This window comes from Chrysochloris asiatica, unplaced genomic scaffold (assembly GCF_000296735.1).
Source record: "Chrysochloris asiatica unplaced genomic scaffold, ChrAsi1.0 scaffold00283, whole genome shotgun sequence".
Taxonomy (NCBI): domain Eukaryota; kingdom Metazoa; phylum Chordata; class Mammalia; order Afrosoricida; family Chrysochloridae; genus Chrysochloris; species Chrysochloris asiatica.
Window position 1 is genome coordinate 883,029 of NW_006408801.1, and position 25,629 is coordinate 908,657.

General features: G+C 46.4%; 1 protein-coding gene across 1 annotated transcript; it reads left to right on the forward strand.

Annotated features, from left to right (window-relative positions):
* The first annotated feature begins 4,394 nt into the window (after window positions 1–4,394).
* On the forward strand, window positions 4,395–8,223 carry TSHZ1 (teashirt zinc finger homeobox 1). Its single transcript, XM_006874546.1, has 2 exons — window positions 4,395–4,402; window positions 4,983–8,223. The coding sequence occupies exons 1-2, from the start codon at window positions 4,395–4,397 to the stop codon at window positions 8,221–8,223; spliced, it is 3,249 nt and encodes a 1,082-aa protein (XP_006874608.1).
* The last annotated feature ends 17,406 nt before the right edge of the window (window positions 8,224–25,629 follow it).

Below are 25,629 nucleotides of genomic sequence, written 5' to 3' on the forward strand. Positions count from 1 at the left end.
ACAGAGGAGAACTGCCCCACAGGGTTTCCTAAACTGTCATCTATTGTGTCACTATATAATCATATATACTCTTATAGATCATCTACTCACAGTGCCCCGGTGTGACAGGAGAACTGCCCCACAGGGTTTTTGTGATGTCATCTTTACAGGAGAAGATCACTAGGTCTTTAGCTGGTGAAGCCTCTGAAAGGTTTTGAGCCACACAGCTTTTCTGGTAGCAGTCAAGTGCTTAACTGGTGCACTACCAGGACTGCCTTTGAACTCTGGGAATATATTGTAATCCATTTATGGTTGGATATTTAGACTGTGGAGTCATACCGTAAGGCTGTCTTTTGTTTAAAGTGCTTTCGGTATTTCATGTTACTTCCTTAGACTCTGCTTCCAGAGTAAAACGATTGGGCCGAAGTGGTTAACGTTGAATAATCTCTCTTCATTGATTCAGTCCTTTGAGATTCTTCCTTTGTAGTGTTGGCTGCTCCTAACAGACATCCTAGGTGCTGGATGCATTCCTTCATTTAGATGCTGACCAGGAAGGAATCCTAACAGCGTCTCCGTGAAGTTGAAAAACCATGACTGTGGTCAATGGCTTGAATCCCAGTCCCTACTTCAGTAACTAACTTTGGGAAAGTCATTCGTTCCACCTCTCTGAGACTTAGCTTTCTCAGCTGTAGAACAGGCATTTCCACACTGGAGGGTTAAATGGGGTTGTTGCTAAGTTCTGCCGAATTCTTTCCGACTCGTAACGACCCTGTAAGGGGCGTTGTAGGATAAGCACAGGGTTGGTTTGAACCTCACAGTTGGCAGTTCAAATGCACCGTTCGCTCCTTGGAAACCCTGTACAGGGGTGCTGAGTCAGAACCAGCTCAAAGGCACTTAACAACAACAGTAACATGTATAGGGTTTCTGAGGAGTGACTGGTGGGCTTGACTCACCGACCTTGTGGCTAGCAGTCCAATGCTTATCCTGTAGCTACACAACAGGACTCTTTGTTGACTTGCTGTTGTACTTGTTAAGTTCTATCGAATTGGTTCCAACTCATAGGGACCCTGTATAGGGTTTCCGAGGAGTGACTGGTGGTTCACAGTTCCATGTTTATCCTGCAGAGCCACCCTAGGACTCCTTGAGGTGGTTCCAAGTCATAGTGGTCCTGTATAGGGTTTCCGAGGAGTGACCGGTGGGCTTGAACAACTGACCTTGGGGTTCGCAGTCCACTGCTTATCCTGCAGTGCCACCAGGACTGCATAATGCAGAAGGCTGTTTATACTGCCCGTCACTGATAATGCCTTTCACAGAGTCTTTTGTTTGAAAGTGGGGATCTGTGGTAGCCCCACGTCTAGCTCTTCTTAGGGCGCCATGCTCCCAGCAGTGTGTCCCACTCCGTGTCTCCCTGTCCCCTGCTGGTCGCTGTCACAATACGTCAGATTTCCCCATAATGGTGTCACACACTTCCTTCATACATGACAGAAGAGCTCCAATATACCTTTAATCTGTACTGGGAAGCCCAAACCCCTGTGTGGCTGGCTTTTCCTAGCCTTCCCTTTACCACGATGGTCTGGAAGCGAGCCATGTCAACAGCTCTCAGTCCCCAAGGGATGGCTGATTCCAGAGGGGCTTAGGCTGCCTCAGGGTGGGGCCATCGGAGCCTCCCTTCGAGGGGTGGTTGAGTTCACCAGTCGGGGGTGGAGACATGCAGATCGAGTGTGTGGAAGGACTGACGGACACTGTGATGAAGAGAGGACCATGGCGGGGCTGGTGGCCCCAGAGTTGTGTTTCCTGGTGTTGCAGTTATCGGGGCGATGCTGTCTGTGAGTTCGATGCCTGCCGCTGCCCTAATGGGACTCCTTACCTGGGAGGCCTGAATTGACAGAGCCTCACCATTTTGGAGGCTCGAAGACCACGTCAGGGCACCCGTTTGAGGGGAGATCCACAGCCTGGGCGTTCTTGAGTGGTCCTTGGCTTGTATATGGGTCCTCACTTGGCTCATCATTATTTGTGTGTATCTTCATGTCTGTACCCCTCTTCATATGACACCGCTCAGAAGGGCGTGGGTTTAGGACCCACCCCATTCCACTGTGACATTGTGACAATGTTTACCTGTACTGAGAACAAAAGGCAGGGCAAGATGCAGCGAAAGGGTCGGGGCCCGGGTATGTGGTGGGCTTCACTCCCTTATTGTCTTTAGTAGTGCCCCTCCCCCACGATGATTCGTTGTTACCTGTCATCAAGTCAGTTCCAACTCATACTGACCCCGTGTAGGGTTTCCAGGGAACGGCTGGTGAGTTTGAACTGCCGACCTTGTGGTTAGCAGTCCAGTGTTTATCCTACAGCACCACACCAGGACTCTGCTATGATATGAAGGGGATCCAGAAAGTTCAAGGGAAATCCCATTTTTCCATGAACTTTTTGAAGCCCCCTCGGACAGGCTCCTTGTGGGCAGGACTTTATTGGTCCTTTCTGGCTTGCCCCCAGCCCTCCCAGCTCTGGATGGCAGTGGATGTCCCACACGTGAGCAGGTATTGAGTGAACCACGCTCGCCGGCATGGTTCCTCAGGGCTCCCCATCAAATGAGCCGAGTTTGTTCTTTGTGGCTCCATGGAAGGCCCACACTTTTTGAACTGAGATGATGTATTTGGTGAAGGAACTTCTCACCCTGAGCACTTCCCACTAGGAGGAACTGGGTGGGATCAAGTCAGACCTTGGGGCGATGAGACACCACCCCGCCCTCTTCTCCCAAGTCCTAGTGGCCCCAGGATTCCTGGCCAGTGGGTCTTAGAATCACCAGAATGGCCCCGTATTTATGCTTTCAGAGTTCAGGTTAGTTTACTCCTGTGACAGTCATCTCTGTCCACTGTGGGGCAAGTGATGGGAGGTCAGGCTTCAGTCTAAAGAAAGGGCTGCCAGCAGGCCCTGACCTTCTGGGAAACGCCCCCTGAGAGTCAGGACCATGCAACAGGGCGACCCGTGGCAGAGCTGACAAGGCCACACCCAACTTCCCTGAACATTTCTGGCCAGGGAATGACTCTGTCTTCCTCAGTGCATCACTGCCTCCAGTAGGCTGTTCTCTGCCTTTCATCCTCACACATATGTTCCTCGAGGGAGCTCTGAGGGGCGACACCCAGGACATGTCTGCTACCCTGACGATCCAGTGCATTCGCTTTGTTGTGTGCAGAATCGATAGCGGGGCTCTGGCCGTGTCAACGCATCCAGGCCAGCCTTGTGAAAGCTGATGTGTCCATCAGTGGTACCTGGAGTGTGTCCTGGGTCGAGGGTCCAGGCTGTGAGTCCTCAGAACTCCCAGATGCCCCAAACCCTGAGTCATGATTGGTCTTAGCAGTCCTTGTAAGTTTTCATGGACTGCATTTTGCAGAAGGGTCACAGGATTGTCTCGAGGTCTCTGATGCTGTTGCTGTAGCCCATGACCATGTTTGGTGATGGTTAGAGATGGCAGTGTGATGGTGAAGTGGAAGGTGGGTGTGTGAACAGGCCCCATTGCAGAGCAGCCGCTGTCTGCACTGTCTGGGGGCTGCACTGAAGGGCATGTCTTCAGCAGTTTTCACTCACTGTGTACATGTGTGCATGCATTCATGCTTGAGTATGGAAACATGCATGCATGTACATAGGCTCATGTACATATGTGTGTGCATGCATTCATGCTTGAGTATGGAAACATGCATGCATGTACATAGGCTCATGTACATATGTGTGTGCATGTGCACGAGTGCAGTGCATGTGTGTTCAAGTATACATTGCATATGAGTGTGCGTATATATGCTTCAGTGTGCATGTGTGTGGTTCGTGTGCATATGTATATGTACAATGCATTGCATAAAATGTGCACAGGTTTGCACATGTGTGAGCATGTGCACGTGGGCATGTGCATATGGGTGTGAGTGTGCACACTCATCTGTGTGGGTGTGCACACGTGTGTCTGTATGGTATGAGCAGGTATGTGCACGTGTGTCTGCATGTATGCTGGCATGCACACACGTGCGTGTCTGTGCATGTGTGCACAGGTGCGTCTGCATGTGTTGTGTGTATGGTGTTTGTTCATGTGTGTGCATGTGTACATCGTGGGTTTGTGTGTCTTTGAGCACAGGTGTGTGAGTGTGGCCTCCTGAACCCCCGACCTTCACTTGTAGTTTGGAGCACTTATATTTCCTTCCCCCATGCCTGCCTCAGGGGCTGCCCTTTGGGCCTTGTAGAGTTGCTCTGCTCCTCCTGTAAGCCCTCCTGAAAGCATATGCCCTTTGCCACCAAGTCCCCTTAGGGTCTGGGTGTGAAAACATGATAATGGATGATTGGAGTTAATGAGACACCTTCCTAGGCAGTCCCAGTGCATCTTGGGTGGAGTAGTAGCTCAGCCAGCTGCTCCCCCAAATAAACCAAGTGCCTCCATGGCTGGGTGAGTGCAGTGGTCCCTCTGTGGGTGGGGGGTGTCTGAAGGTTGAGAAGGCCCTGACCTCACTGTCCAGCATACAAGACATGCTGCTGCAGACCCAAGAAGTCACTTTGCTGTCATGTTAGGCACCTCAGCCACCGGGGCTGTGAGCACGCTTTCCTCCGTATCAGGCCAACGCTGCTATGTCTGTTCCCCTTCTTAGAACAGTATTCACTGCTTGCTGCTAACGAGTGCTTTTGTGTATGGAAACCTAGGATATTGTCTGTGGAATTGCTTGTCTTCAAAGTGGACAGCTAGGTCTTGGCGGATGGACGGGTCCAGATGCTACTTGTAGAATGCGTGAGGTGGGAGGGGTCTTTGGAGGGCCGACCTAGCTCTGGGAGTCAAAGGGCATCTTTAGAAAGGGGACATCGGCTGTTGTCTTGGGTCTGCTGCTTCAGTGAGAATGTGGAGCGGCAGCTTCCTCCAGCACCAGTGTGCACTTGGTTAGCCTTGGAGTTGGGGAGCTGGGTTGAGGGACAGCGCTTTAAAGACCTAACTGCTGGGATTGCTATGTCCTTGGGGGTGATTTACCTCCTCTAAGTGTGTTCCATTTTTCTCTTTTAGCTTATGTTCCCGAGGAAGAGCTGAAGGCGGCCGAGATCGATGAAGAAACCGTGGAAGAGGGTGAGCTCTCGTTGGACATTCAGGAGAGCGACTATTTGTGCAATGAAGAAACTGAAATCAAAGAGGCCCAGAGCTACCAGAACTCTCCAGTCAGCACAGCCACCAACCAGGAGGCGGGCTACGGGTCCCCTTTCAGTGAGAGCAGTGACCAGCTAGCCCACTTCAAGCTGTCCTCCTCTTCCCGTGAGGAGAAGGAGGACACTCCAGGCCCCGACACTGTTTCCTACCCCCAGGACAGCTTGGCACAAATCAAAGCTGTCTATGCCAACTTGTTCTCCGAATCCTGCTGGTCCAGCTTAGCGCTGGACCTGAAGAAGTCCAGCTTGACCACCAGCAACAGCGATGCCAGCCGGAAGGAGAGCGCCACGCCCACTCCGCCCGCCACCACCAGTACCGCCAGCACGAACGCGCACACCACCAGCACCAGTACTAGTGTCAGCGCCGGTGCCAGCCATGGCAATGGTGGTGGCAGTGGCGCCAGTAACAGCAGCAGCTCTGGGTATGACTGGCACCAGGCAGCCCTGGCAAAGACCCTGCAGCAGACATCCTCCTATGGCCTGCTGCCCGAGCCCAGTCTGTTCAGCACCGTGCAGCTATACCGTCAGAACAACAAGCTATATGGGTCCGTGTTCACCGGCGCCAGCAAGTTCCGGTGCAAGGACTGCAGCGCCGCCTACGACACGCTGGTGGAGCTGACAGTGCACATGAACGAGACGGGGCACTACCGCGATGACAACAGGGACAAGGACGCCGAGAAGACCAAGCGCTGGTCCAAGCCCAGGAAGCGCTCTCTGATGGAGATGGAGGGCAAGGAGGATGCCCAGAAGGTGCTCAAGTGCATGTACTGTGGCCACTCGTTTGAGTCCTTGCAGGACCTCAGTGTCCACATGATCAAAACAAAGCATTACCAGAAAGTGCCTCTGAAGGAACCGGTCCCCGCCATCACCAAGCTGGTGCCTTCCACCAAAAAGCGCGCACTCCAGGACTTGGCCTCGCCCTGCTCGCCAGAGCCTGCAGGGGTCGCTGCGGACGTCACGCTGAATGAGTCTGGGAAGGACCAGAAGACCGCGAACCCCTATGTGACACCCAACAACCGCTACGGCTACCAGAATGGTGCTAGCTACACCTGGCAGTTCGAGGCCCGCAAAGCGCAGATCCTCAAGTGCATGGAGTGTGGCAGCTCCCATGACACCTTGCAGCAGCTCACGGCCCACATGATGGTCACTGGCCACTTCCTGAAGGTGACCACGTCCGCCTCCAAGAAGGGCAAGCAGCTGGTTCTGGATCCTGTGGTGGAGGAAAAGATCCAGTCTATTCCACTGCCACCCACCACGCACACCCGGCTGCCCACTGCCGCCATCAAGAAGCCGCCCGACTCGCCGGCGGGGTCCACTACATCGGAGGAGAAGAAAGAGCCGGAGAAGGTGAAGGTGCCCACCACGGCCAGCGAGGTGGATGAGAAGATCAAGGAGGAGAGCGAGGAGAGCGCCGAGAAGTTTGAGCCCACTGCGCCCTACCAGTACCTGAGGGAGGAGGACCTGGACGACAGCTCCAAGGGAGGAGTAGACATCCTCAAGTCGCTGGAGAACACGGTCACCACGGCCATCAGCAAGGCCCAGAACGGCGCGCCCTCCTGGGGCGGCTACCCCAGCATCCACGCCGCCTACCAGCTTCCGGGCTCCGTGAAGCCGCTGCCGCCTGCTGTGCAGACGGTCCCCATGCAGCCATCCTATGCCAGTGGTGCCAAGTCCCTGCCATCTGAGCACAGCGCCCTCCTGCACTCGCCCGGCAGCCTGACGCCCCCACCGCACCGGAGCAACGTGTCCGCCATGGAGGAGCTGGTGGAGAAAGTCACTGGCAAGATTAGCATCAAGAAGGAAGAGCGGTCCTCCACCGCTGACAAGGACAAGGGCTCCCCGGCCAAGCCCGTGTCCCCGGGGGCCAAGGAGAACAAAGATGTCCCCAAGGCCGAAGAGGTCAGCAGCAAGCAGCCGCCCAAGAAGAGCCCAGAGGCCGAGGCGGGGAAGGCCAAAAAGGAGAGTCCAAGTGACGCACACCCCCCAAATGGCACGGAGCCCCTGAAAGGCAAAGTGACCAACGGCTGCAGCGGCCTGGGCATCATTACGGACCACTCGCCCGAGCCACCCTTCATCAACCCGCTGAGTGCGCTGCAGTCCATCATGAACGCCCACCTGGGCAAGGTGTCCAAGCCCGTCAGCCCGTCCCTGGACCCGCTGGCCATGCTCTACAAGATCAGCAACAGCGTGCTGGACAGGCCCACACATCCTGGTGCCCCTGGCAAGCAGGCCGATGCCATCGACCGCTTCTACTATGAGAGCAGTGACCAGCCCATCGACTTGACCAAGGCCAAGAGCAAGCCCTTGGTGACGGGCGTCGGTGATGCGGTCTCGTCGCCCCTGCGGGAGAGTGCATTGATGGACATCTCTGACATGGTCAAGAACCTCACGGGCCGCCTGACACCCAAGTCCTCTACGCCCTCCACTGTGTCCGAGAAGTCGGATGCAGATGGTAGCAGCTTCGAGGAGGCCCTGGATGAGCTGTCGCCGGTGCACAAGCGGAAGGGGCGGCAGTCGAACTGGAACCCGCAGCACCTGCTCATCCTGCAGGCCCAGTTTGCCTCCAGCCTGCGGGAGACCCCTGAGGGCAAGTACATCATGTCTGACCTGGGCCCCCAGGAACGGGTGCACATCTCCAAGTTCACCGGCCTGTCCATGACCACCATCAGCCATTGGCTGGCCAATGTCAAGTACCAGCTGCGCAGGACAGGGGGGACCAAATTCCTCAAGAATCTGGACACAGGGCATCCTGTGTTCTTTTGCAACGATTGTGCCTCTCAGTTCAGGACTGCTTCCACATACATCAGCCACCTAGAGACCCACCTGGGCTTCAGTCTGAAGGACCTGTCCAAGCTGCCACTCAGCCAGATTCAGGAGCAACACAGTGTGTCCAAAGTCCTCGCCGGCAAGGCCCTGGGCCCGCTGGGGGCCACAGACGAGGACCTGGGCTCCACATTCCAGTGCAAGCTCTGTAACCGGACCTTTGCAAGCAAGCACGCGGTCAAGCTGCACCTCAGCAAGACCCACGGCAAGTCCCCCGAGGACCACCTGATCTACGTCACTGAGCTGGAGAAACAGTAGCGTGCGGCTCGGCTCGGCTCGGCTCGGCTCGGCCCGCCTGCGGAACTTTGCACTTCTATTGCTGTCTACTGCACTAGGCCTGGCCTGAGCCTATGAAATCAGAGTCTTCCTTGGTCGCTTGTCTGGACCTGGGTTTTTTTCGTACACACCTTTTGTAGTTGTATTTATACGCATTCTGTCGACTCCCTGCATGGTATCTTTTCTTTTTCCGTGAGTCCAAGTCTGACCTTTGTTTTCAACATCTGTTCTCGAGGTTAAACTATCTTTTGTAGGACATAGCAGCGGGACCCACACTTCAGAGACTTTTATTTACCAGTCAAGAGAGACACAAATAACAAAGACATCCGGAAATGACAAAGTTTCCATGACAATAAAGGTCATGGAACCGAGTCTTGTCAGATTTAACCCTGTGAGGACTATAATCATATTCCTGTGCCTTTCACTCAAAGGAAAAAAAAAAGAAGAAAAAGAAGGCTTAAAGGCATCTCATTCAGATCAAAAGCTGTGTCAGACACAAAACTTATTTAATAACTAAAAAAAGAAATGAGCTTTTATCAACAGGACTAGTTTCTGAGGAAGCATGCTGGGAAAGCAGGAAGCTTTCTAGGGCTCACGGGGTTAGGAGCTGCTCTATCACATGTTTCAAACAAACAGCAAACACCCCAGTTGCCACTATGCCGAAACCCTCTGGATGCTGAAAAATGCCACTTTTGGCAAAAAACAAAAACAAAAAAACTTAAAAAAAAAAAAAAGTATGCAAGCTATTATTTAAAAAATGTGTACAAATGGCTATTTCTTTTTTCCTGTAACATACTGCGGTTTATAGTTATTTACAAATGTAAGGTTTGGTACAAGCTGACCTTCTATTGTGCGCTGCATTGGTAAATTGAAAAAAGGGGGGGGGGCAGCAAATGTTGGAGTTCTTGTAATTTGCCAGCATCCGCTTTAAAACCACACCACCAACACCAACACCAACAACGACAACCCTGTGATACATAGCGTTCCATTTTAATCTATTCAACTTTCTTTGTACCTTCTGGCTGTATGCTTTCTCTTTTAACTTTTTATATTGTCATTTTATATTCGATTTCTGTGTATATAATGTAAAACCACAATTTTTTGAATAAAATTTAGTTCCTGCGGCTTGACTTAAATAGAGAAATTTTACTGGCACTTGCATCTTTCTGGGTGCATGTACTTAAAAAAGAACTACCAGACAGAAATGAATAAACTAAAAACTCAAAGCTAGCAGCACACAGTCAATGACCCATTTTGATGTTCTGTCATTAATATTGTACAGTACCTTTTGGTTCACGCAATTAAACGCACTGTTTTCTCAAATGTAAAATAAACCCACACACAGTTCTTGATTTACATCAATGTCATGTTGTCTTTCTCCTACCGGTGCCACATGAGCTCAGCAACACCAGGCGTCAGGCATGCGGTCCACCAACCAACAGTCCACTCTGAGGCATCCTGGAGCCGCCTGGATGCCGAGATGCTGGATTCCACTGATTAGCATGGTGATTTCAGAAATGGTCCTGGAGATGCTGAGCTTAGCCATTGGGTGATGCTTGATCTGTCTGAGATGCTTCCAGGAAGAAGCCTTTAAAAATCTTGTAATGATCCTTTGTGGCTTCTAGGCTTTCAGTGAGGGGTGGGGTGGGACAGAACTTGGTCCAGTACCAAAGACGACCCCTGGGGCCTTGGGTCTAGTTCTGGATTGCTTCAAAGAGGAACCCCAATTATTTCTATGCTTGTAAAAATGTGCATTATTATTATTATTATTTTAAGAATATGGGTTGCTTCTCAGGTGGCATTGGGCCCAGTGTGCATCCTCTGCTCTCATTAGAGACTGCATCTAGAAAAGGAACCTCATCTGACCTTTGAAAGCCCAGCTCTCCCCTGCATGGAGGGACAGGGAAGCTGGGACCCTTTGCCCTGCCCTCCTTGGTTTCCCTGGAAGTGGGAGGTGAGGTGAACAGGAAATGGCTTTTTCTTCCTTTTGCTGATGTGGCGGCATTGCAGGTTAATGCGCTGGACTGCAAGGTTAGTTTGAACTACAAGGCTGGCAGTTCAAGCTCACCAGCCACTCCTTGGAAACCCTATACTGGGTCACTATGAGTCAGAACTGACTCAAAATCACTTAACAACCACAGCACCTTTTGCTTTAATGTTCACAAAATCATACCTGGTGAGAGGTTAGGGTTTGTACTGCTTTGTTGTGTGGTTTTAATGTCGCCAGTGTTGTGGGTGACAGTAGCCTTTGAAGTGGACTGGCTTAGTCCAGAGCACCCACTCTTTTTCTCACGCTAGGAGACCTTGTGGTGCTGTATGGTAAGCACTAGACTACTAACCACAGGTTGGCAGTTCAAACCCACCAGCATCTCTGAGAGAGAAAGAGAGTGGAGAGTTTTCCCACTCTAATAAAGATTGTTATTAAGTGCCATCGAGTTGTTTCCGACTCATAGCGACTCTGTAGAGGTTTTCAAGGAGCGGCTGCAGAGTTTGACCGCCAACTTAGTGGTTCAAACTGACTCTGAGGGCCAGTGCTGATCCTACAGTGCCACACCGGTAAAGATTACAGCCTCACAAACCCGATGCATGGTTGCTTTGAGTCAGAATAAACTCAATGGCAGCGGGGTTTTTTTTGTTTTGTTTTATCCCTCACGCTATTGAGGCTTGCTACAATTTTCTGACTTTTTTCGTTAGTAAACAGCTGTGTCCTTTTGGGGTTTCCATCACTTAGCCCTTTCAGTTCAATTACTGGATGATTACGCACTTTGGGTTCGAGGGGTAACAGAGAAGAATAACAATTAGACTGATGGTAGTTGGTACAGAACAACCTTCAAAGTTGTATCTGTATTCTCACAGGCCCACAAATACAGGGTTCTATAATTTCCACCCTTAAGGATCCTGCTAGCATAGTGGTTATGAATCGGGCTGCTAATCTCACAGTCAGCAGTTTGAAACTACCAGTTGTTCTGCGGGAGAAAGATGAAGCTTTCTGCTCCTGTAAAGATTTACAGTCTCAGAAACCTTATACAGGGTCACTATGGGTCAGAACCGACTCCACGGCACACCACCATGATCACCACCAATTTCCACCCCTTAGGCTGAGAGTTACTGGGCAGCAGGTGAGATGGTGCAGCACTAGGCCGGAGCTCCAGCCAGGTGAGGTGTACTGAGCCAGCACCTGGCTTCAGCAGCCACCTGAGCTCGCTCATTAGGAGCTGGACGTAGAATTTAGGTTCTCGGCCATAGTTTTGTTGTTTTTTTTAATCCAGCAACCACATGGGAGTATTATCATAGACCTTAATCCCCCAACCAAGGGATAGAAGACTTAATTAGCTTAGTAAGGGTATTTAGAATAACGATGCTGTTAGGTGCTGTTGAGTGGGCTCTGACTCAGAGACCCTACACACAATAGGATGAACAGTGCCAGGTTCTGCGCCCTCCTCACAGTTGTCCCTATCTTTGAGCCCATGGTTGCAGCCACTGTGTCAGCCCTTCTCATTGAGGATCTTCCTCTTTTTCTCGGACCCACCATTTTACCAAGCATGATAAAATGCAGGTCCGTCCCTCCTGAGAACCTGCCCAAAGTGTATGAGACCAAGTCTCACCATCTAGCATTCTGGCTGTCCTTCTTCCACACAGATTTGTTCAGTCTTCTCCTGGCTGTATCCAGTATTAACTGAGTTCCTACTGTGTGCCACAGTACTCATGGGTCCAATCCTCCCAATCATGCGAGGTGGTGGTTATGTGCCGTGGAGCCGGTTCCGATTCATAGCGACCCTGTATAGGGTTTCCGAGACTGTAAATCTTTACGGAAGCAGAAAGCCTCATCTTTCTCCCGTGGAACCACTGGTTGTTTTGAAATGCTGACCTTAAGATTAGCAGCCCAACTTGTAAACATTATTCTACCAGAGCTCCTTAAATCATGTGAGGTAGGTTCTGTTAATTCTACCTTCCTCATACAGTGGAGCAAGGGAGACGCAGGCAGGTCAAGACACTTGCCGCAGGTCACACAGGATAAGGAGTGACCAGATTGGGGCCAGGCCCACAGTCTCAATGCTGCACTTACCAAGGACTGCCGGTGGAGAACAAGGCTTCGTGAGACTGCCTGGGTGGGGGCTGGGCTGGCCAAGGGCTGGATTTCCGATTTCTGCCCCACGGAAGAGGCTAGTGGGTTATCTGCAGTAGGTGGAGCTGGAACACCCAGTAGGCAGATGCTGATCTGTGAGTAAATACATGGACTGCAGAGTATTTCTAACTGCATTTGCATCCCATCAGAGTGGTTGGAGGTGAAAAAATTGAGAAATGATATTCATTATGAGTTTGTAGCAATCCCAGTTGAATGCCGGGACAGATAGTCCTAGGATTAGCAATAAGTAAATATGCACCTAAACCTGCTTTAAATCAGCTCGTACTTAAGTCAGGACATTTAGTTAGGGTTTGTATCTGCTGTTAGATAGATATTTTGTCTTAGTGTATAGGGCACCTTTCTATGCACAAATGATCAAAACCACTTCTAAATACACCGAAACACCTTCAGCAGCATCAAACAGGACTATAATAATGGCAGGAATGCGGTGGCACTGTAGGCTAAGCACTGGACTTAGCCTACAAGGCTGGTGGTTCGAACCCATCAGCTGCTCCTAAGACTTACAGCCTCAGAAAAATCTATACAGGGTCGCACTTAACAATAACAACAACACAGTAATGATAACAGTAATGTTTTGATGCTCATTGCAAACTAGCATTTGTTTGTTACTATGGGCCACTGCATGCAGCCCCCCCAAATGTAATATAATAGGCTTGATGGGAACTGCTTTTGAACAGCGGGATATACTTTCATCCGGTGTTCAGAGTTGGGACTGCTGTATCCCTATGCCTACTAATCCAGAAATGCAATTGCACAAATGCAAACATGTTGTTGAAAGGTTCCGTAGAGTCATAGTGATTCTGTGAACAGCAGAATGAATGACTGCCTGGTCTGTTCCATTGACCATTTCCTTTTGGTACAGTGACTCTGGGTATTCCTTCCATCTTCTTTTGATGTTTCCTGTGTAAGTCAATATTTTACTCATAAAATCCTTCAATATTTCAACTCAAGGCGTCATTTTTTTCTTCGGTTCTTTCAGCTTGAGGAACATGTTCTTTCTTTTTGATTTTCTAACTCCAGGTATTTGCCCATTTCATTATAATAGCTTACTCTTCCATCTCAAGCTGCCCTTTGAAATTTTTTGTTCAGCTCTTTTACTTCATCATTTCTTCCAACCTCTAGCTTCTCTACATTCAAGAACAAGTTTTAGAGTCTCTTCTGACATCCATTTTGGTCTGTTTTTTATCTTTTCTGTCTTTTAAATGATCGTGTGCTTTCCTCATGTATGATCTCAATATAATATCACACCTCACCTGGTCTTTAGTCAGTAGTGTCTAATCCATCACATTTGTTTTTGAGATGGTCTCTAAATTCAGGTGGGGTATGTTCAATGTCATATTTTGGCTTTTGTGGACTTGTTTCAGTTTTCTTCAGCTGCTGTTTGAATTTACATATGAGCAGTTCATGGTCTGTCCCACAATCAGCCCCTGGCCTGGTTTTGGCTGATGACACAGAGCTTGTCCATCAGCTCTTCTCACAGAAGTAGTCAGTGTGATATCTGTGTATTCTGTCTGGTGAGGTCCATGTGTGTAGTCAACATTTATGCTGTTGGAAAAAGGTATTTTCAATGAAGAAGTCATTGGTCTTACAAAATTCTATCATGTGATCTCCAGCATCTTTTCGAGCACCAAGGTCATCATGTTTTATTTACTGATCCTTGGTCTTTGTTTTCAACTTTTGCATTTGCAATGTATCTCGACTATATGTTTAATTTTGCACTGAAGAAGTTTGTATAATTCTTCGGTTTCATTATCTTTGACATTAGTGATTGGTGTATAAACTTGGATACTGGTGGCATTAACTGATCTTTATTGTTGTACTTGTTGTTAAGTGCCATTGAGTCAGTTCTGACCCATAGCGACCCTGTAAAGCGTTTCCAAGGAGTAGCTGGTGAGCTTGAACTGCTGACCTTGCGGTTCAAACCAACTTTACAGCCCAGCGCAGTAACCCACATCGCTGCTCCCAGACTCCTTGTAGGTCTTTTTTTGTAGGTATATGGATCTTATCCTATCACAGATGACATTGTATTTATAGATAGATCTTGAAATTATTATTATTTTTAAGATGAATGTGATGCCATTCCTTTTCAATTTGTCATTCCCAGTATAGTAAACCATATGATTGATTCAAAATGACCAAGACCAGAGCATTTCAGCTCACTAATGCCTAGCATACTGCCCTTTATGCATTCTATTGCATTTCTGATGACATCAAATTTTCCTAGATTCATGCTTCATGCAGTCTACATTCCAATTAGTAGTTGATGTTTACAGCTATGTGTTCTCATCAGAAGATGAAGGTCCCATAAGCATTGCTTCATCCATGATGAGGTCAATAGGATTTCAGGAAGTAGCTCTTCCTCACTTACATTTTGAGTCCCTTCTTACCTGAGCAGCTCATCTTCTGACCTGATTTTAGACAGTGCCCTGCTGCTATGCATAAGGGTTTCAACGCTTCTCCTTCTTTCTAGTCTGTCTTAGTCTGAAAACGCCGCTGAACTGTCATCTACCATGGGTACCTTGGGAGTAGTTAAAATACTCCGGGCATAGCATCCAGCATCACAGCACCACACAAACCATCACAGTGCACCAAACTGACAGACGAGTGGTGCACATGCATGCGAGGTGACTGAAAATACCCTGGCTTGGGTTAGGTGCACCTTAGTCACCAAAATGACACCTATGTGTTTTTGTTGCCTTAACACTTGAAGTAATTTTTTGGCCTCACGTTTGCGATATTTATGGTGTGACTTCTTGACGGCTGTTCCTTGGGCATTGATTGTGGGGGCAACTGAAATGAAATTCTTGACGACTTCGACCTTCTCTCCATTTATCATGATGGTGCGTATTGGTCCAGTGGTGAGGATTTTTGTTTTCTTTATATTGAGATGTGATCCATACAAACATGTTGTTGTTAGATGCCATCAAGTCAGTTCTGATGCCTAGCAACCCCATGTTCAACAGAATGAATCACTTCCGGGTCCTGTGCCATCCTCGCCAACATTGCTATGCGTGAGCCCATTGCTGCTGCCACTGTGCCAATCCATCTTGATGGGGGTCTTCTCTTTTCCTGTCCCTACAATTTACCAAGCACGATGCCCTGCTCTAGAGACTAGTTAATCCCTTCTGATAATACGTTAGAATATGAAAGGCAAAATCTTACCATCCTGGCTAATGAGGAGCATTTTGGCCGTAATTCTTCCAAAACAGACTTGTTTGTTCTCTGAAAGCCCATTACCTGTAATATTCTTCTTCAGCACTATAACTCAAATGCTTCATTTCTTTTCTATGGGCTTCCTTATTCATTGTCCAACTTCGCCATGCCTGTAAGGTGATTGAAAATCCCAGGGCTTGGGTCAGATGCACCTTAAAGCTCAAACTGATACTGTTACTCTTGAACACTTGAAAGAAGTCTTGTGCAGCAGATTTGTCTTACGCAATATGTTGTTTGATTTTTTGACTGCTGCTTCCATGAGTGTTGATAGTGGGTCCAAACAAATCGAAATCTTTGACAACTTCAGTCTTAATCATGACGTGATTTATTGGTCCAGTGGTGAGGATTTTTGTTTTCTTTATATTAAGGTGCAACCCAAACTGAAGGCTGTAGTTCTTGTTTTCCATCAGTACGTACTTTAAGTCCTAGTTTCTTTCAGTAAGGAAGGTTGTATCATCTGCATATTGCAGATTGTTCATGAGTCTTCCTCCAATCCTGATACACATGCTTCTTATAATCCAGCTTCGTGGATTATTTTTTCAGCAGACAAATTAAATAAATATGGTGAAAGAATATAACCCTGGCACATACCTTTTCTGATTTTAAACCATTCAGTGTCCCCTTGTACTGTTCAAATAACTGCATCTTCACCTATGTACAAGTTCCTCATGAGCATAATTAAGCTGTTAAGTTAGTCTAAAGCAGGTCTAAACTACTTTTAAATTTGTGGAAATCTGTTCATGCAAATACCAGTTTCTCGTTTTTCCAGAGGCAAGTTTTCTTGTAGCTCACTATAGGGTTTTCAATGGCTAATTTTTTGCAGTAGATTGCCAAGCAATCTCCCTAGTCTGTGTTAACGAGAAAGCTCCACTGACCCCTGTCCACCCTGGCTGACTCTGTGATGACTAAGATGTGGCCAACGCAAACCATGGCCTTTCAATCACTTCCTATGCATCTGGAAAGTGGATAATGGAAAAGGAAGAAGAGTTGATACATTCAAACTGTTGTGTTGGTGAAGATTTGTTCCAAGAGAATGAACAAATCATTTTTAGAAGAAAGAAACATAACCAGAATGTTCTTTAGGAGTAATGACAGTGAGACTTCGGCTTCTTTGGACATGCCATCAAGCAAGAGCAATTGCTAGAAAAGGACATCATGTTTTGTAAATTCGAGGGTCAGCAGAACCAAGGTCACCCCTCTAGGAGATGAATTGACACAGAAGTTACAACAGTGGACTCAAACACACCAACCCGCATGAAAACGGAGCCGAATTGGGCAGTGTTTTCTTCTTCCATACGTTAATTTGCCAGGAAGCAAAGCCAATTTGACAGCAAGTAACACAACAACAAAACTTCTTTTTTTTTTAATGTTTTATTGTGAATTATGTGATAGTTTACATGAGAGAACATTGGTTTTACATTCAGTCTATCGTATATCGTCGCATTGCCATGGTTACAATCCCCTCCATGCAATCAAAACTTCTTCTTACTCACTCTAGTACTCTGTCTCTCAAGATGACGGATGCCACTGAAAACTAAGGATTAAATTGTAAACTTGAAAGATACAGAAGAGTAAAAAAAATTTTTTTTTGAGGATATTTTGATATACCTTAAAGTACCTTAATAGGTACTTTATAAAATACTTTTTATTCTTATAGATAGTAGAAGTGATAACATATCCAGTATGGAAATCTTGAAAACAAACAACACATAAAAAAGGAAATGAAAATGAGCTTTTGTTATCATCTAGAGAAAAAACATCTTTGTCAATATTTTAGTGTTAGACTTATTTTTACCCCATGTCTCCAAAACAGAAGGCCCGTGGACAATGTAGCTTTTTATAGGCGGTCTCTGCATTATGAGCGGGGATTAGAACAGTCAGATCTGGTGCTTACCTAACAGGTACTTAAGTATTTGTCTTGTCTCAGTAGATAGTATGTAGTGTACCTTTCTAAGCATCAAAATCATTCAAGAAACACTTCCCGATATACTCAGACATCTTGAGCATAATAATACAATAATCATGAATAATCTTTTGAAGGAAGATTTTGTTTCTTATTACAAATCATTGTGTGTACTTTGAGTTTTTAATATAATAGGCTGTACGAGGATTGGTTGGCAATTATGGGTTGTACCTGGGTCAAAGGTCTGTACTCCAGGAGCTATTGTATTTTGATTTCTTAAATACACATTTTCTCATTTTGTTAACTATAGAGAGGCTTGTTTTGTTTTTTTAAATCTTACTAGAATGCACTAAAATTTATTCAGTCAATTCCCTACTAGCTAAACATTTTTAAAGCAACACTTAGATTCTTTTCAAGTTCTCAGTATTAAATATGAATACAAAGATCATTCTACTATAACATCACTATGAATATTTCTGATTATCTTTGTAGAACAATTAAGTAGACATTTCTACTGGGTGACAGAAGAAAGCTGGTTGGATTCCATACATAAGAAACAACAGTTAATACACAAATCAGAATGAGAATGGCCATTTCTGTACAAATTTACTTTGTGAACACAAGGTATTTTTTATAGTTTTTAAAATTTCTGACTGTTTTAACAAAATTGGCCTTTGCAATCTTGATGTTTTAATTTAGAATATTTGAAATGTTTATTGTTCATTTATATTATTTTAAGAGAAATTTGCTTAAGATCCAGGGTGACAGTGTAAATGGCTGAATGCCCTTGACTGCTCATCACAGAGCTGCCCAGAGGGGCCTCAGAAGAAAGACCTGGTGATCTGCTTTAGAAACATCAACCATTGAAAACTCTGTGGAGCATCGCTCTCCTCTGATACATGGGGTGCTGCCATGAGTTGGAATTGACTTGAGGGTAACTGGGTTTTTATAATCTTTAGAGTACTATCACATGCATTATAATTTCATTTAAACTTAAATTTTTTGAGATCATATTCCAAATGGATTCCTGGTGGGGCATTGTAGCATCAGTACTGGACCTCAAACCACAAGGTCAGCAGTTCAGACCCACCTGCTCCCCCTCAGGAACCCGGTACAGGTTCACTACGGGTTGGAACCAGTTGGACGGTATTTAACAACATTCCAGTTGGCTAGTATGAGTACACAGACCACACAACAAAGAGGAGAGGGAAGACAACTGGATCTGGGGCAAGAAGACCAGTTTCTTCATCTTTGGTTTTGTGGTTGGTGCCTAAATTTGAGTGATAGTTGTATTAACTTGTCTACTTGTAGATGTACAGATATTATTTCTATTATTGTTGTTAAGTGCCGTCAAGTCAGTTCCGACCCACAGCGAACCTGTGTAGGGTTCCCAAGGAGCGGCTGGTGGGCTTGTACCGCTGACATTGCGGTTCAAACGACTTTGCAGTCCAGCACATGAACCCACAGCACCACCCCAGAACTTCCATTATTTCTATTGTTGTTGTGGTGGTTATGTGCCGTGGAGTCGGTTCCGACTCATAGCGACCCTGTACAGGCTTTCTGAGGCTGTAAATCTTTATGGGAACAGAACGCCTCATCTTTCTCCCGCGGAACAGCTGATAGTTTCAAACTGCTGACCTTGAGGTTTGCAGCCCGATTCGTAACCACTACGCTACCAGAGCTCCTTAGCTTAGCTTCTATTAGTAAGCTATGATTACTATTGACTAGTAAAACAAAGTGAATTCCATGATACACAGGGCAATCCTCAAATGGTGAAACTTGGTCACCTGGAGAGGATGCCATACATAAGAAACAGGTGCACTGGGATTAACAGGGCAGAGGGGACTGCTTAGAATCTCTATATCAGGAATGGAAAATGCCCACGTGGTTGCCCTAGAATGAAAATTTCCAAGGGACTACTCACAGAGAAAGGAGCTCTGGTAGCGTAATGGTTGTGAATTGGGTTGCTAATCTCATGGTCAACAGTTCATAACTACCAACTGTTCCGTGGGAGAAAGATGAGGCGTTCTGCTCCCGTAAAGATTTACAGCCTTGGAAACCCTATACAGCGTCGCTATGAGTCAGAACCGACTCCATGGCACTTAACAACAACAACTAAGAGAGAACCTACTGTCTTTGTCCTTTGACCTAGGCTTGTGATGGAAATTATGAAAAAAGGATGTAACCTTGAGATCAGTTAAGACCAAGGGGTCTTAAGGGAACAAGGGACTCATCCCATTCATAGAGGGTGCTAAGTGTTATAGCAACAGCTACTTAGAGATTGACGTTTAGCTATTCAGCTAAAATATATTTACAATTTGATCTGAGCCATGTGAAGGGTGTCAGATGAAGGATTATGGTCTACTTTCCATCTATGACTTCAACAGATAGTAGAAACGGCTGTTGTTAGGTGCAGTTGAGTTGGTTCTTTATACACAGCTCAATGAAACACTGCCCAGTCCTGCACCAATCTCATAATCATTGTTACACGCTCGGGAGCTCACTGCTGCTGCCACTGTGCCAGCTCATCTTGCTGGGGGTCTCCCTCTTCTTCACTGACCCTCCATTTTACCAAGCATGATATCCTTCTCCAGGTACTGGTCACGCTTGATAATAAGGCCAAATGATGAGAGATGAAGTCTCTCATTTTGGCTTCTCCAGAGCATTCTTGTTGTACTTCTTCCCACATAGATATATTTGTTTTTCTGGAAGTTCATGGTACTTTCAATATTCTTCTCCAGCACCATAACTCAAGTGCATCAATTCTTCTACAGTCTTCCTTAGAGCATTTGGGTCATCACATTTGATCACATCTTGCTAAAATACTTGAGGTATGACACTATATTAAAGTATATATTTGGAAAGTCATTTTCCAGGTGGAGAGAATGAATTGTTGGAAGAGAAAAATGGAGGTCTTTTAGACAGAGAATGTTATAAACAAACCTGCAATACCAGGAATTTTTTGATCTGAAATCTTGCTTGAACCAAAAGTACCCAAACAGAAAGGGGCTGATGGCAATTACATTGGGAACAACAGGTTCTAAAACATGTAAATAATACAGATGATGTTAGTCAACAAACCCTCCCAGTCAGCCAGCTAGTACTCAGTTGGATTTTGGAGGGGGCAGTTCTGAAGCACTTCATTAGTCCCAAGATGGAAACACTACTTTCCTTCCAATATTTTTTTTAATGCATTATGCATGTTTTGAGAGTAAAATCTTGAGTTTTCTCAGATTGAAACTAAGAATTTATTTTTCTCTTTGTTGAACAACAAACCATGTGGCTATGTATTAAGTGCTGAGTAATAAAACAACAAACAATGGGGATTTCTGTCTCCTTTATGAGGTGCAGAGTTTAAAATGACATATTACATCACATCTCTAAGTGATAACTTTCTGATACATACAGCATGTCAATATGTCTAATAATTGATCAAGTGACCATTAATCAATCATTGGTGATCAGTTATCATGAATGATTATTAATCATTATACTTACCAGCTTCAACATTTAAAGCCATTACCATGATAAGCAGCAAGTATTTAATTCTATTTTGATATGTTATATTTGACAGTAGCACAGTGAATACCTTCATTTTGTTGGTAACTCATTTATTTATAAATTAGTAGAGTCTGATCTCCACTTTCAAAGTGACTTAATCTGTTAGAGTCATGAAATTCACAAGTCATTAACTTGGATTGTCAAAACTCAAACTGGCTGTATTTAGTGGAACCATGGGCTTTTGCATTGTTGAGTGATATGGTTTATTGTTGCTAAATGCTGTTTGAGTGTGTTCCAACTCATAGCAACCCTGTATAGTGTTTTCAAGGAGTGACTGGTGGGTTTGAACCACAGAACTTCTTAGTCCAGTGCTTGTCCTACTGTGCCACACTATGACCACACCGCAAATGTGGATTCAGGATATCCTGTTGATGGGGACTGGCTTCATCTCCCAGCATGCCTCTCACCAGTTAGTGGAGACCAGTGACATTAAAATCTGATGGGAAAGACTTTGTTGAGACCAGATTATTTGGAGAACTATTTCCCTGGATGGGTACACATTGAGAAGGCCACCCTTCTCCTGGTGACTGTTGTCTTCAAGACAACATGAATTTCCAGATTCCATTCATTTTTCCAGATGACCCATTTTTCTTAAAAAGTTTAGCTTCAATAAAAGCAGCATTTTTTTTTTAGACACTTAGATTTTTTTGTTTCTTTAAAAATGATTTTGTACTGTAGCTTGGGTGGAAAGTTCACAGAGCAAATTCGTTTTCCTTTCAACATTACATAGGCATTCTGTTTTGTGACCTCGGTTGCAGTCCTTGCAATGTCAGAGCGCTCTTTCCACTTCCTCCCTGGCTTCCCACTAACGTTCTCCCTCTTTCTGTTTCCTCGCCAGCTTCCCACTATCCCTCTTTCTGCTTCCTCCCTGGCTTCCCACTAATTTCATCCCTCTTTCTCACCTTTCTGCCTTCTGAGCACATGTAGCCTTTGGGGTGGGGATTGTACAGAGAAGTACCTTACTCCCTGATGTTACTGTTCACTTTATACATCTGTCTATTGTTTGCCCAATAGTGGATCTTTTTTCTTACGATTTTGAATTCTGTTCTACAACCCCCCCCCCACCCCCCATTCAGGACCTTTTGCTGTGATCCCCATCAAAGCAGTCAGCAGCCGCATTGTCTTTGCAGCTCACCTGGAGCAGAGTGGACGCCTGTATCAGGTGCAGAAACCCTGAAATTCTGGATGCTGGTTTAAAAGGTCCTTCCTTTTGCTGATGATTTCTATGCTAGAATAATCTGCTTACATTGTTTTGGCATGAAGGTGTGTGGTTGTTAGCTGCTATCCAATTGGCCCTTGATTCGTGGTACCTTCATGTAGAAGCCAGCCAATCAAATTAACTCCTTACCATCACGTCCACTTTGACTCATGGCGACCCTATAGGACAGGACTGGACTTCCAGATACACAGTTTCCAAGGCTGCTATCTTTACAGAAGCAAATCGCCAGGTCTTTCTCCTGAGGATAGAGTGGTGTGTTCAAACCACCAATCTTTAGCCATGGCGTCACCAGGACTCTGGACCCCAGACATGTAGCTCTTGCTGTTGTTAAGAGCAGTCCATAATGACACGTATATGGTGTCTGGGGAGTACTTGATGGGTTTGAACTGCCACCTTGCGGTTAGCAGTCCAGTGCTTATCCTACAGAACCACACCAGGACTCCATCCCATGCATAAATGTCCCAATTAAAAAAAATTCTTTGCTAAATATTAGCATAGTGGTTGTGAGTTGGGCTGCAAGCTTCAAGGTCAGCAGTTTGACCCTGTTATGTGGGAGAAAGGTGAGGCTTTCTCCTCCCATAAGAATTTACTGCCTCGGAAACCCTGCACATAACTGCTGTGAGTCAAAATTGACTCCACGGCACATAACCACCACTACAAATATTAATAAACTTATTATTTATTAAATTAGAAAATTTAATAAATAACCTAAAAAAAAATTCCACTGCCATTGAGTAGATTTTGACTCCAAAAGACTCTAATCCTGTTTTCAAGATGGTCAGTCTTTATGAGAGCAGACAGCCATGTCTTTCTCCCAAGGAATGGGCAGTGAGTTTGAACCAGTGACCTTGTAGTTAGCAGCCCAACACCTATCCCACAGTACCAGCAGGGAGCCTGGATAAGACCACAGTGGAGATGTACAACTAGGAGGGTAGCATGGCCACCAGAAGTCACTGTCCCCCAGCAAATGCTATCCTCTCTTCTCTCCAAGGATATTTAGGCCTGTGTCCGTCAGCAACTACAATGTCTTGGGTAGCTTCCTCACCTTCCTTATTGAAAATGCCCCCTTGCTAGAATGTGGCAGGGCAGTGATTTGCTTCAGCATCTCAAACAGAGCCCAAAGAAGGTCACCCAGCAAAGTAGGGATGTCTCGTCCACTAAAAGCCTGCTTAGTCCACCTTGGCCCATACTGTAGCCTTGGTGGTGCAGGCAAGGGCAACTTCTGGTCTTTCCTCCTCAGCATGAGGGGCAGCAGGAAGGCAGGAGACTCAGGGGAGATCAAGAGGAGTGGTAGCCCCCTCTTGTGTCTGGAGTTCCCTGTGTGACCCCTCAAGGTCAGACCAGTGGCTGCCTGTGTTAAGGAGAAGTTAAGAGCAAACAGATTCATCTTACGGAGGGAGAGAAGGAGGGAAGAGAAGGAGAGGAGAGAGAGGACAATGGAGAGTGGATGCGAGGAATGGAGAGAGGAGAGAAAAAAAGAAAAGGAAGAAGAGAGAGAGAGAAAGATCAGAGGGAGAGCGACAAGGAGCGACAACAAGCTTGTGAGAAGACAGGGTCCAGGCGCCAGTCTACCGAAAGCAGTTGGCAAGAGGCAACAAGTGCAGCCCTTGAGTCAGGCTGTGATGGACATGCTGGGAATGAGCAGGAATAGCAGGAGAGGCCCGAGATGACCACCACTGCCGGTGGGTGTCCTGGACCAGTGATGGAGGCCTGGAGGACACCCTCCATCAGCCCCATCCCCGAGGTGCTTTGTAGATCTCCTGGGATGTGCTGCCAGACGAGGCCTGGAGTCTGGTCTTTCTAGGGTTAAAGATCCCTAAGCCGTAAAGAGAATGTATAAAAGAGACCTTTTCTCTGAAATAATTTATGGAAATGCCGCGCTCCCCCTGAAGGTTCCATGTCACCGCACGGTACTACGCGATGTTCTCTTTCTTCACCTGTCAGGTAGAGACCACCTCGAAGAGTCTCACTGCTGATTACTAGTTAATTGTCATTAATAAGTGACAACTGACATTATGGGGGCTTAATGCAGAGAGAACTGAAAAGAGCCACAGATATTCTAATGAGCTGACTCCTACGTGCCCTCTATTGTTGTAGAAAATGAGGAGCTGTCGTCATTGTTCGGGAGATGGGCTTCAATTGCTTGCGAAAATATTCTCTTTTAATTTCTTTATGCATAGATAATTCCGCTGCTCCGTGTTGCTTTCCCCTCCCCCTCCTGTGAGCATGCGTGCACACGCACACATGCATACTTTTTCACTCTCATGAACATGCTAAAAACTCCCAGCTTACGAAGTGCAGTCAGCTACTCTCAGATAAGCAAGCTGTGCACCCTAAGGCTTCTCAGGCAGATGGAGAAGAAGGGCTGTGGACGATCACATTGTTGGTGGACTTGGATGAGGATGGAGGCCCAGCTTTGAGAAATGAAAGATGGAAGGCCAGGAAGGGGAGGAATTGATTTAACCAGAAAAGACCCACCCGTCACCACCGGAAAGTTAGAAGTGATGATCAAGAACATATGAACACTTGTCATACTCAATCTACCCGAGAGGAACATGACTCTTCCCAGTTCTCAGAGCTTGAAAACAATAACCAAAAAAAATTGAAAAACAAACCCCACAACACTGCTGCTATGAGAAGACCCAGCAAACAGGGAACGTGACTCAGTACGTATGAAATGCTCAGCTGCGTCAGCTGCATTTGTGTTTGGTAAACGTTACCAAGCAGAGATGGCGTGTTCAAACCCTTCCTCATCGATGATGCGAGCATGTCCTGGAAGCTCTTTCTTGTGTGTGTGTGTGTGTGTTTAGTTGTGCATGCCTACACATACAAGATTTAGGATGGCGTAAATCTTGAAACTAGTAAGATGCGTTCAGCAAGTGATTCCTGCTTGACTAGTCTGTCTGTGACTGTCTGCAGGGAGGCAAGTTTTGCTCACTACCAGTTCAGATGCTGGAGATTTTTAAACAAGGCCACGGTGAAGGTCTCCTTGGAGAAGTCTCAGGCTGAAGCCACAGAAACAAGATGTGTTGTTTTCCAAGTGCCAACACCTCCTAACAACAATTTTTCATGCTATCAGATCATTTCACACCGTGCCATCCCACCTCCTGTCAAGCCTTATCGCACATATAGCTTCAAGCTCAGCAGTGGATGGCTGCAGAGCTAGACCCCTCTGGGCAGGCCTCCCTTTTGTCCGTATTTATTTCTGACCACTCTGGGCTTTGGAAGAGCGCTGTCATTTCCCATTGGATTGGCAATGGGTCTGGCTTGCTACCTTCGGAGTCAACTTTGAGATGGTCCAGACGGGCTAGAATGAGATGGAGAGAGAAAACCATCATGTGTGGG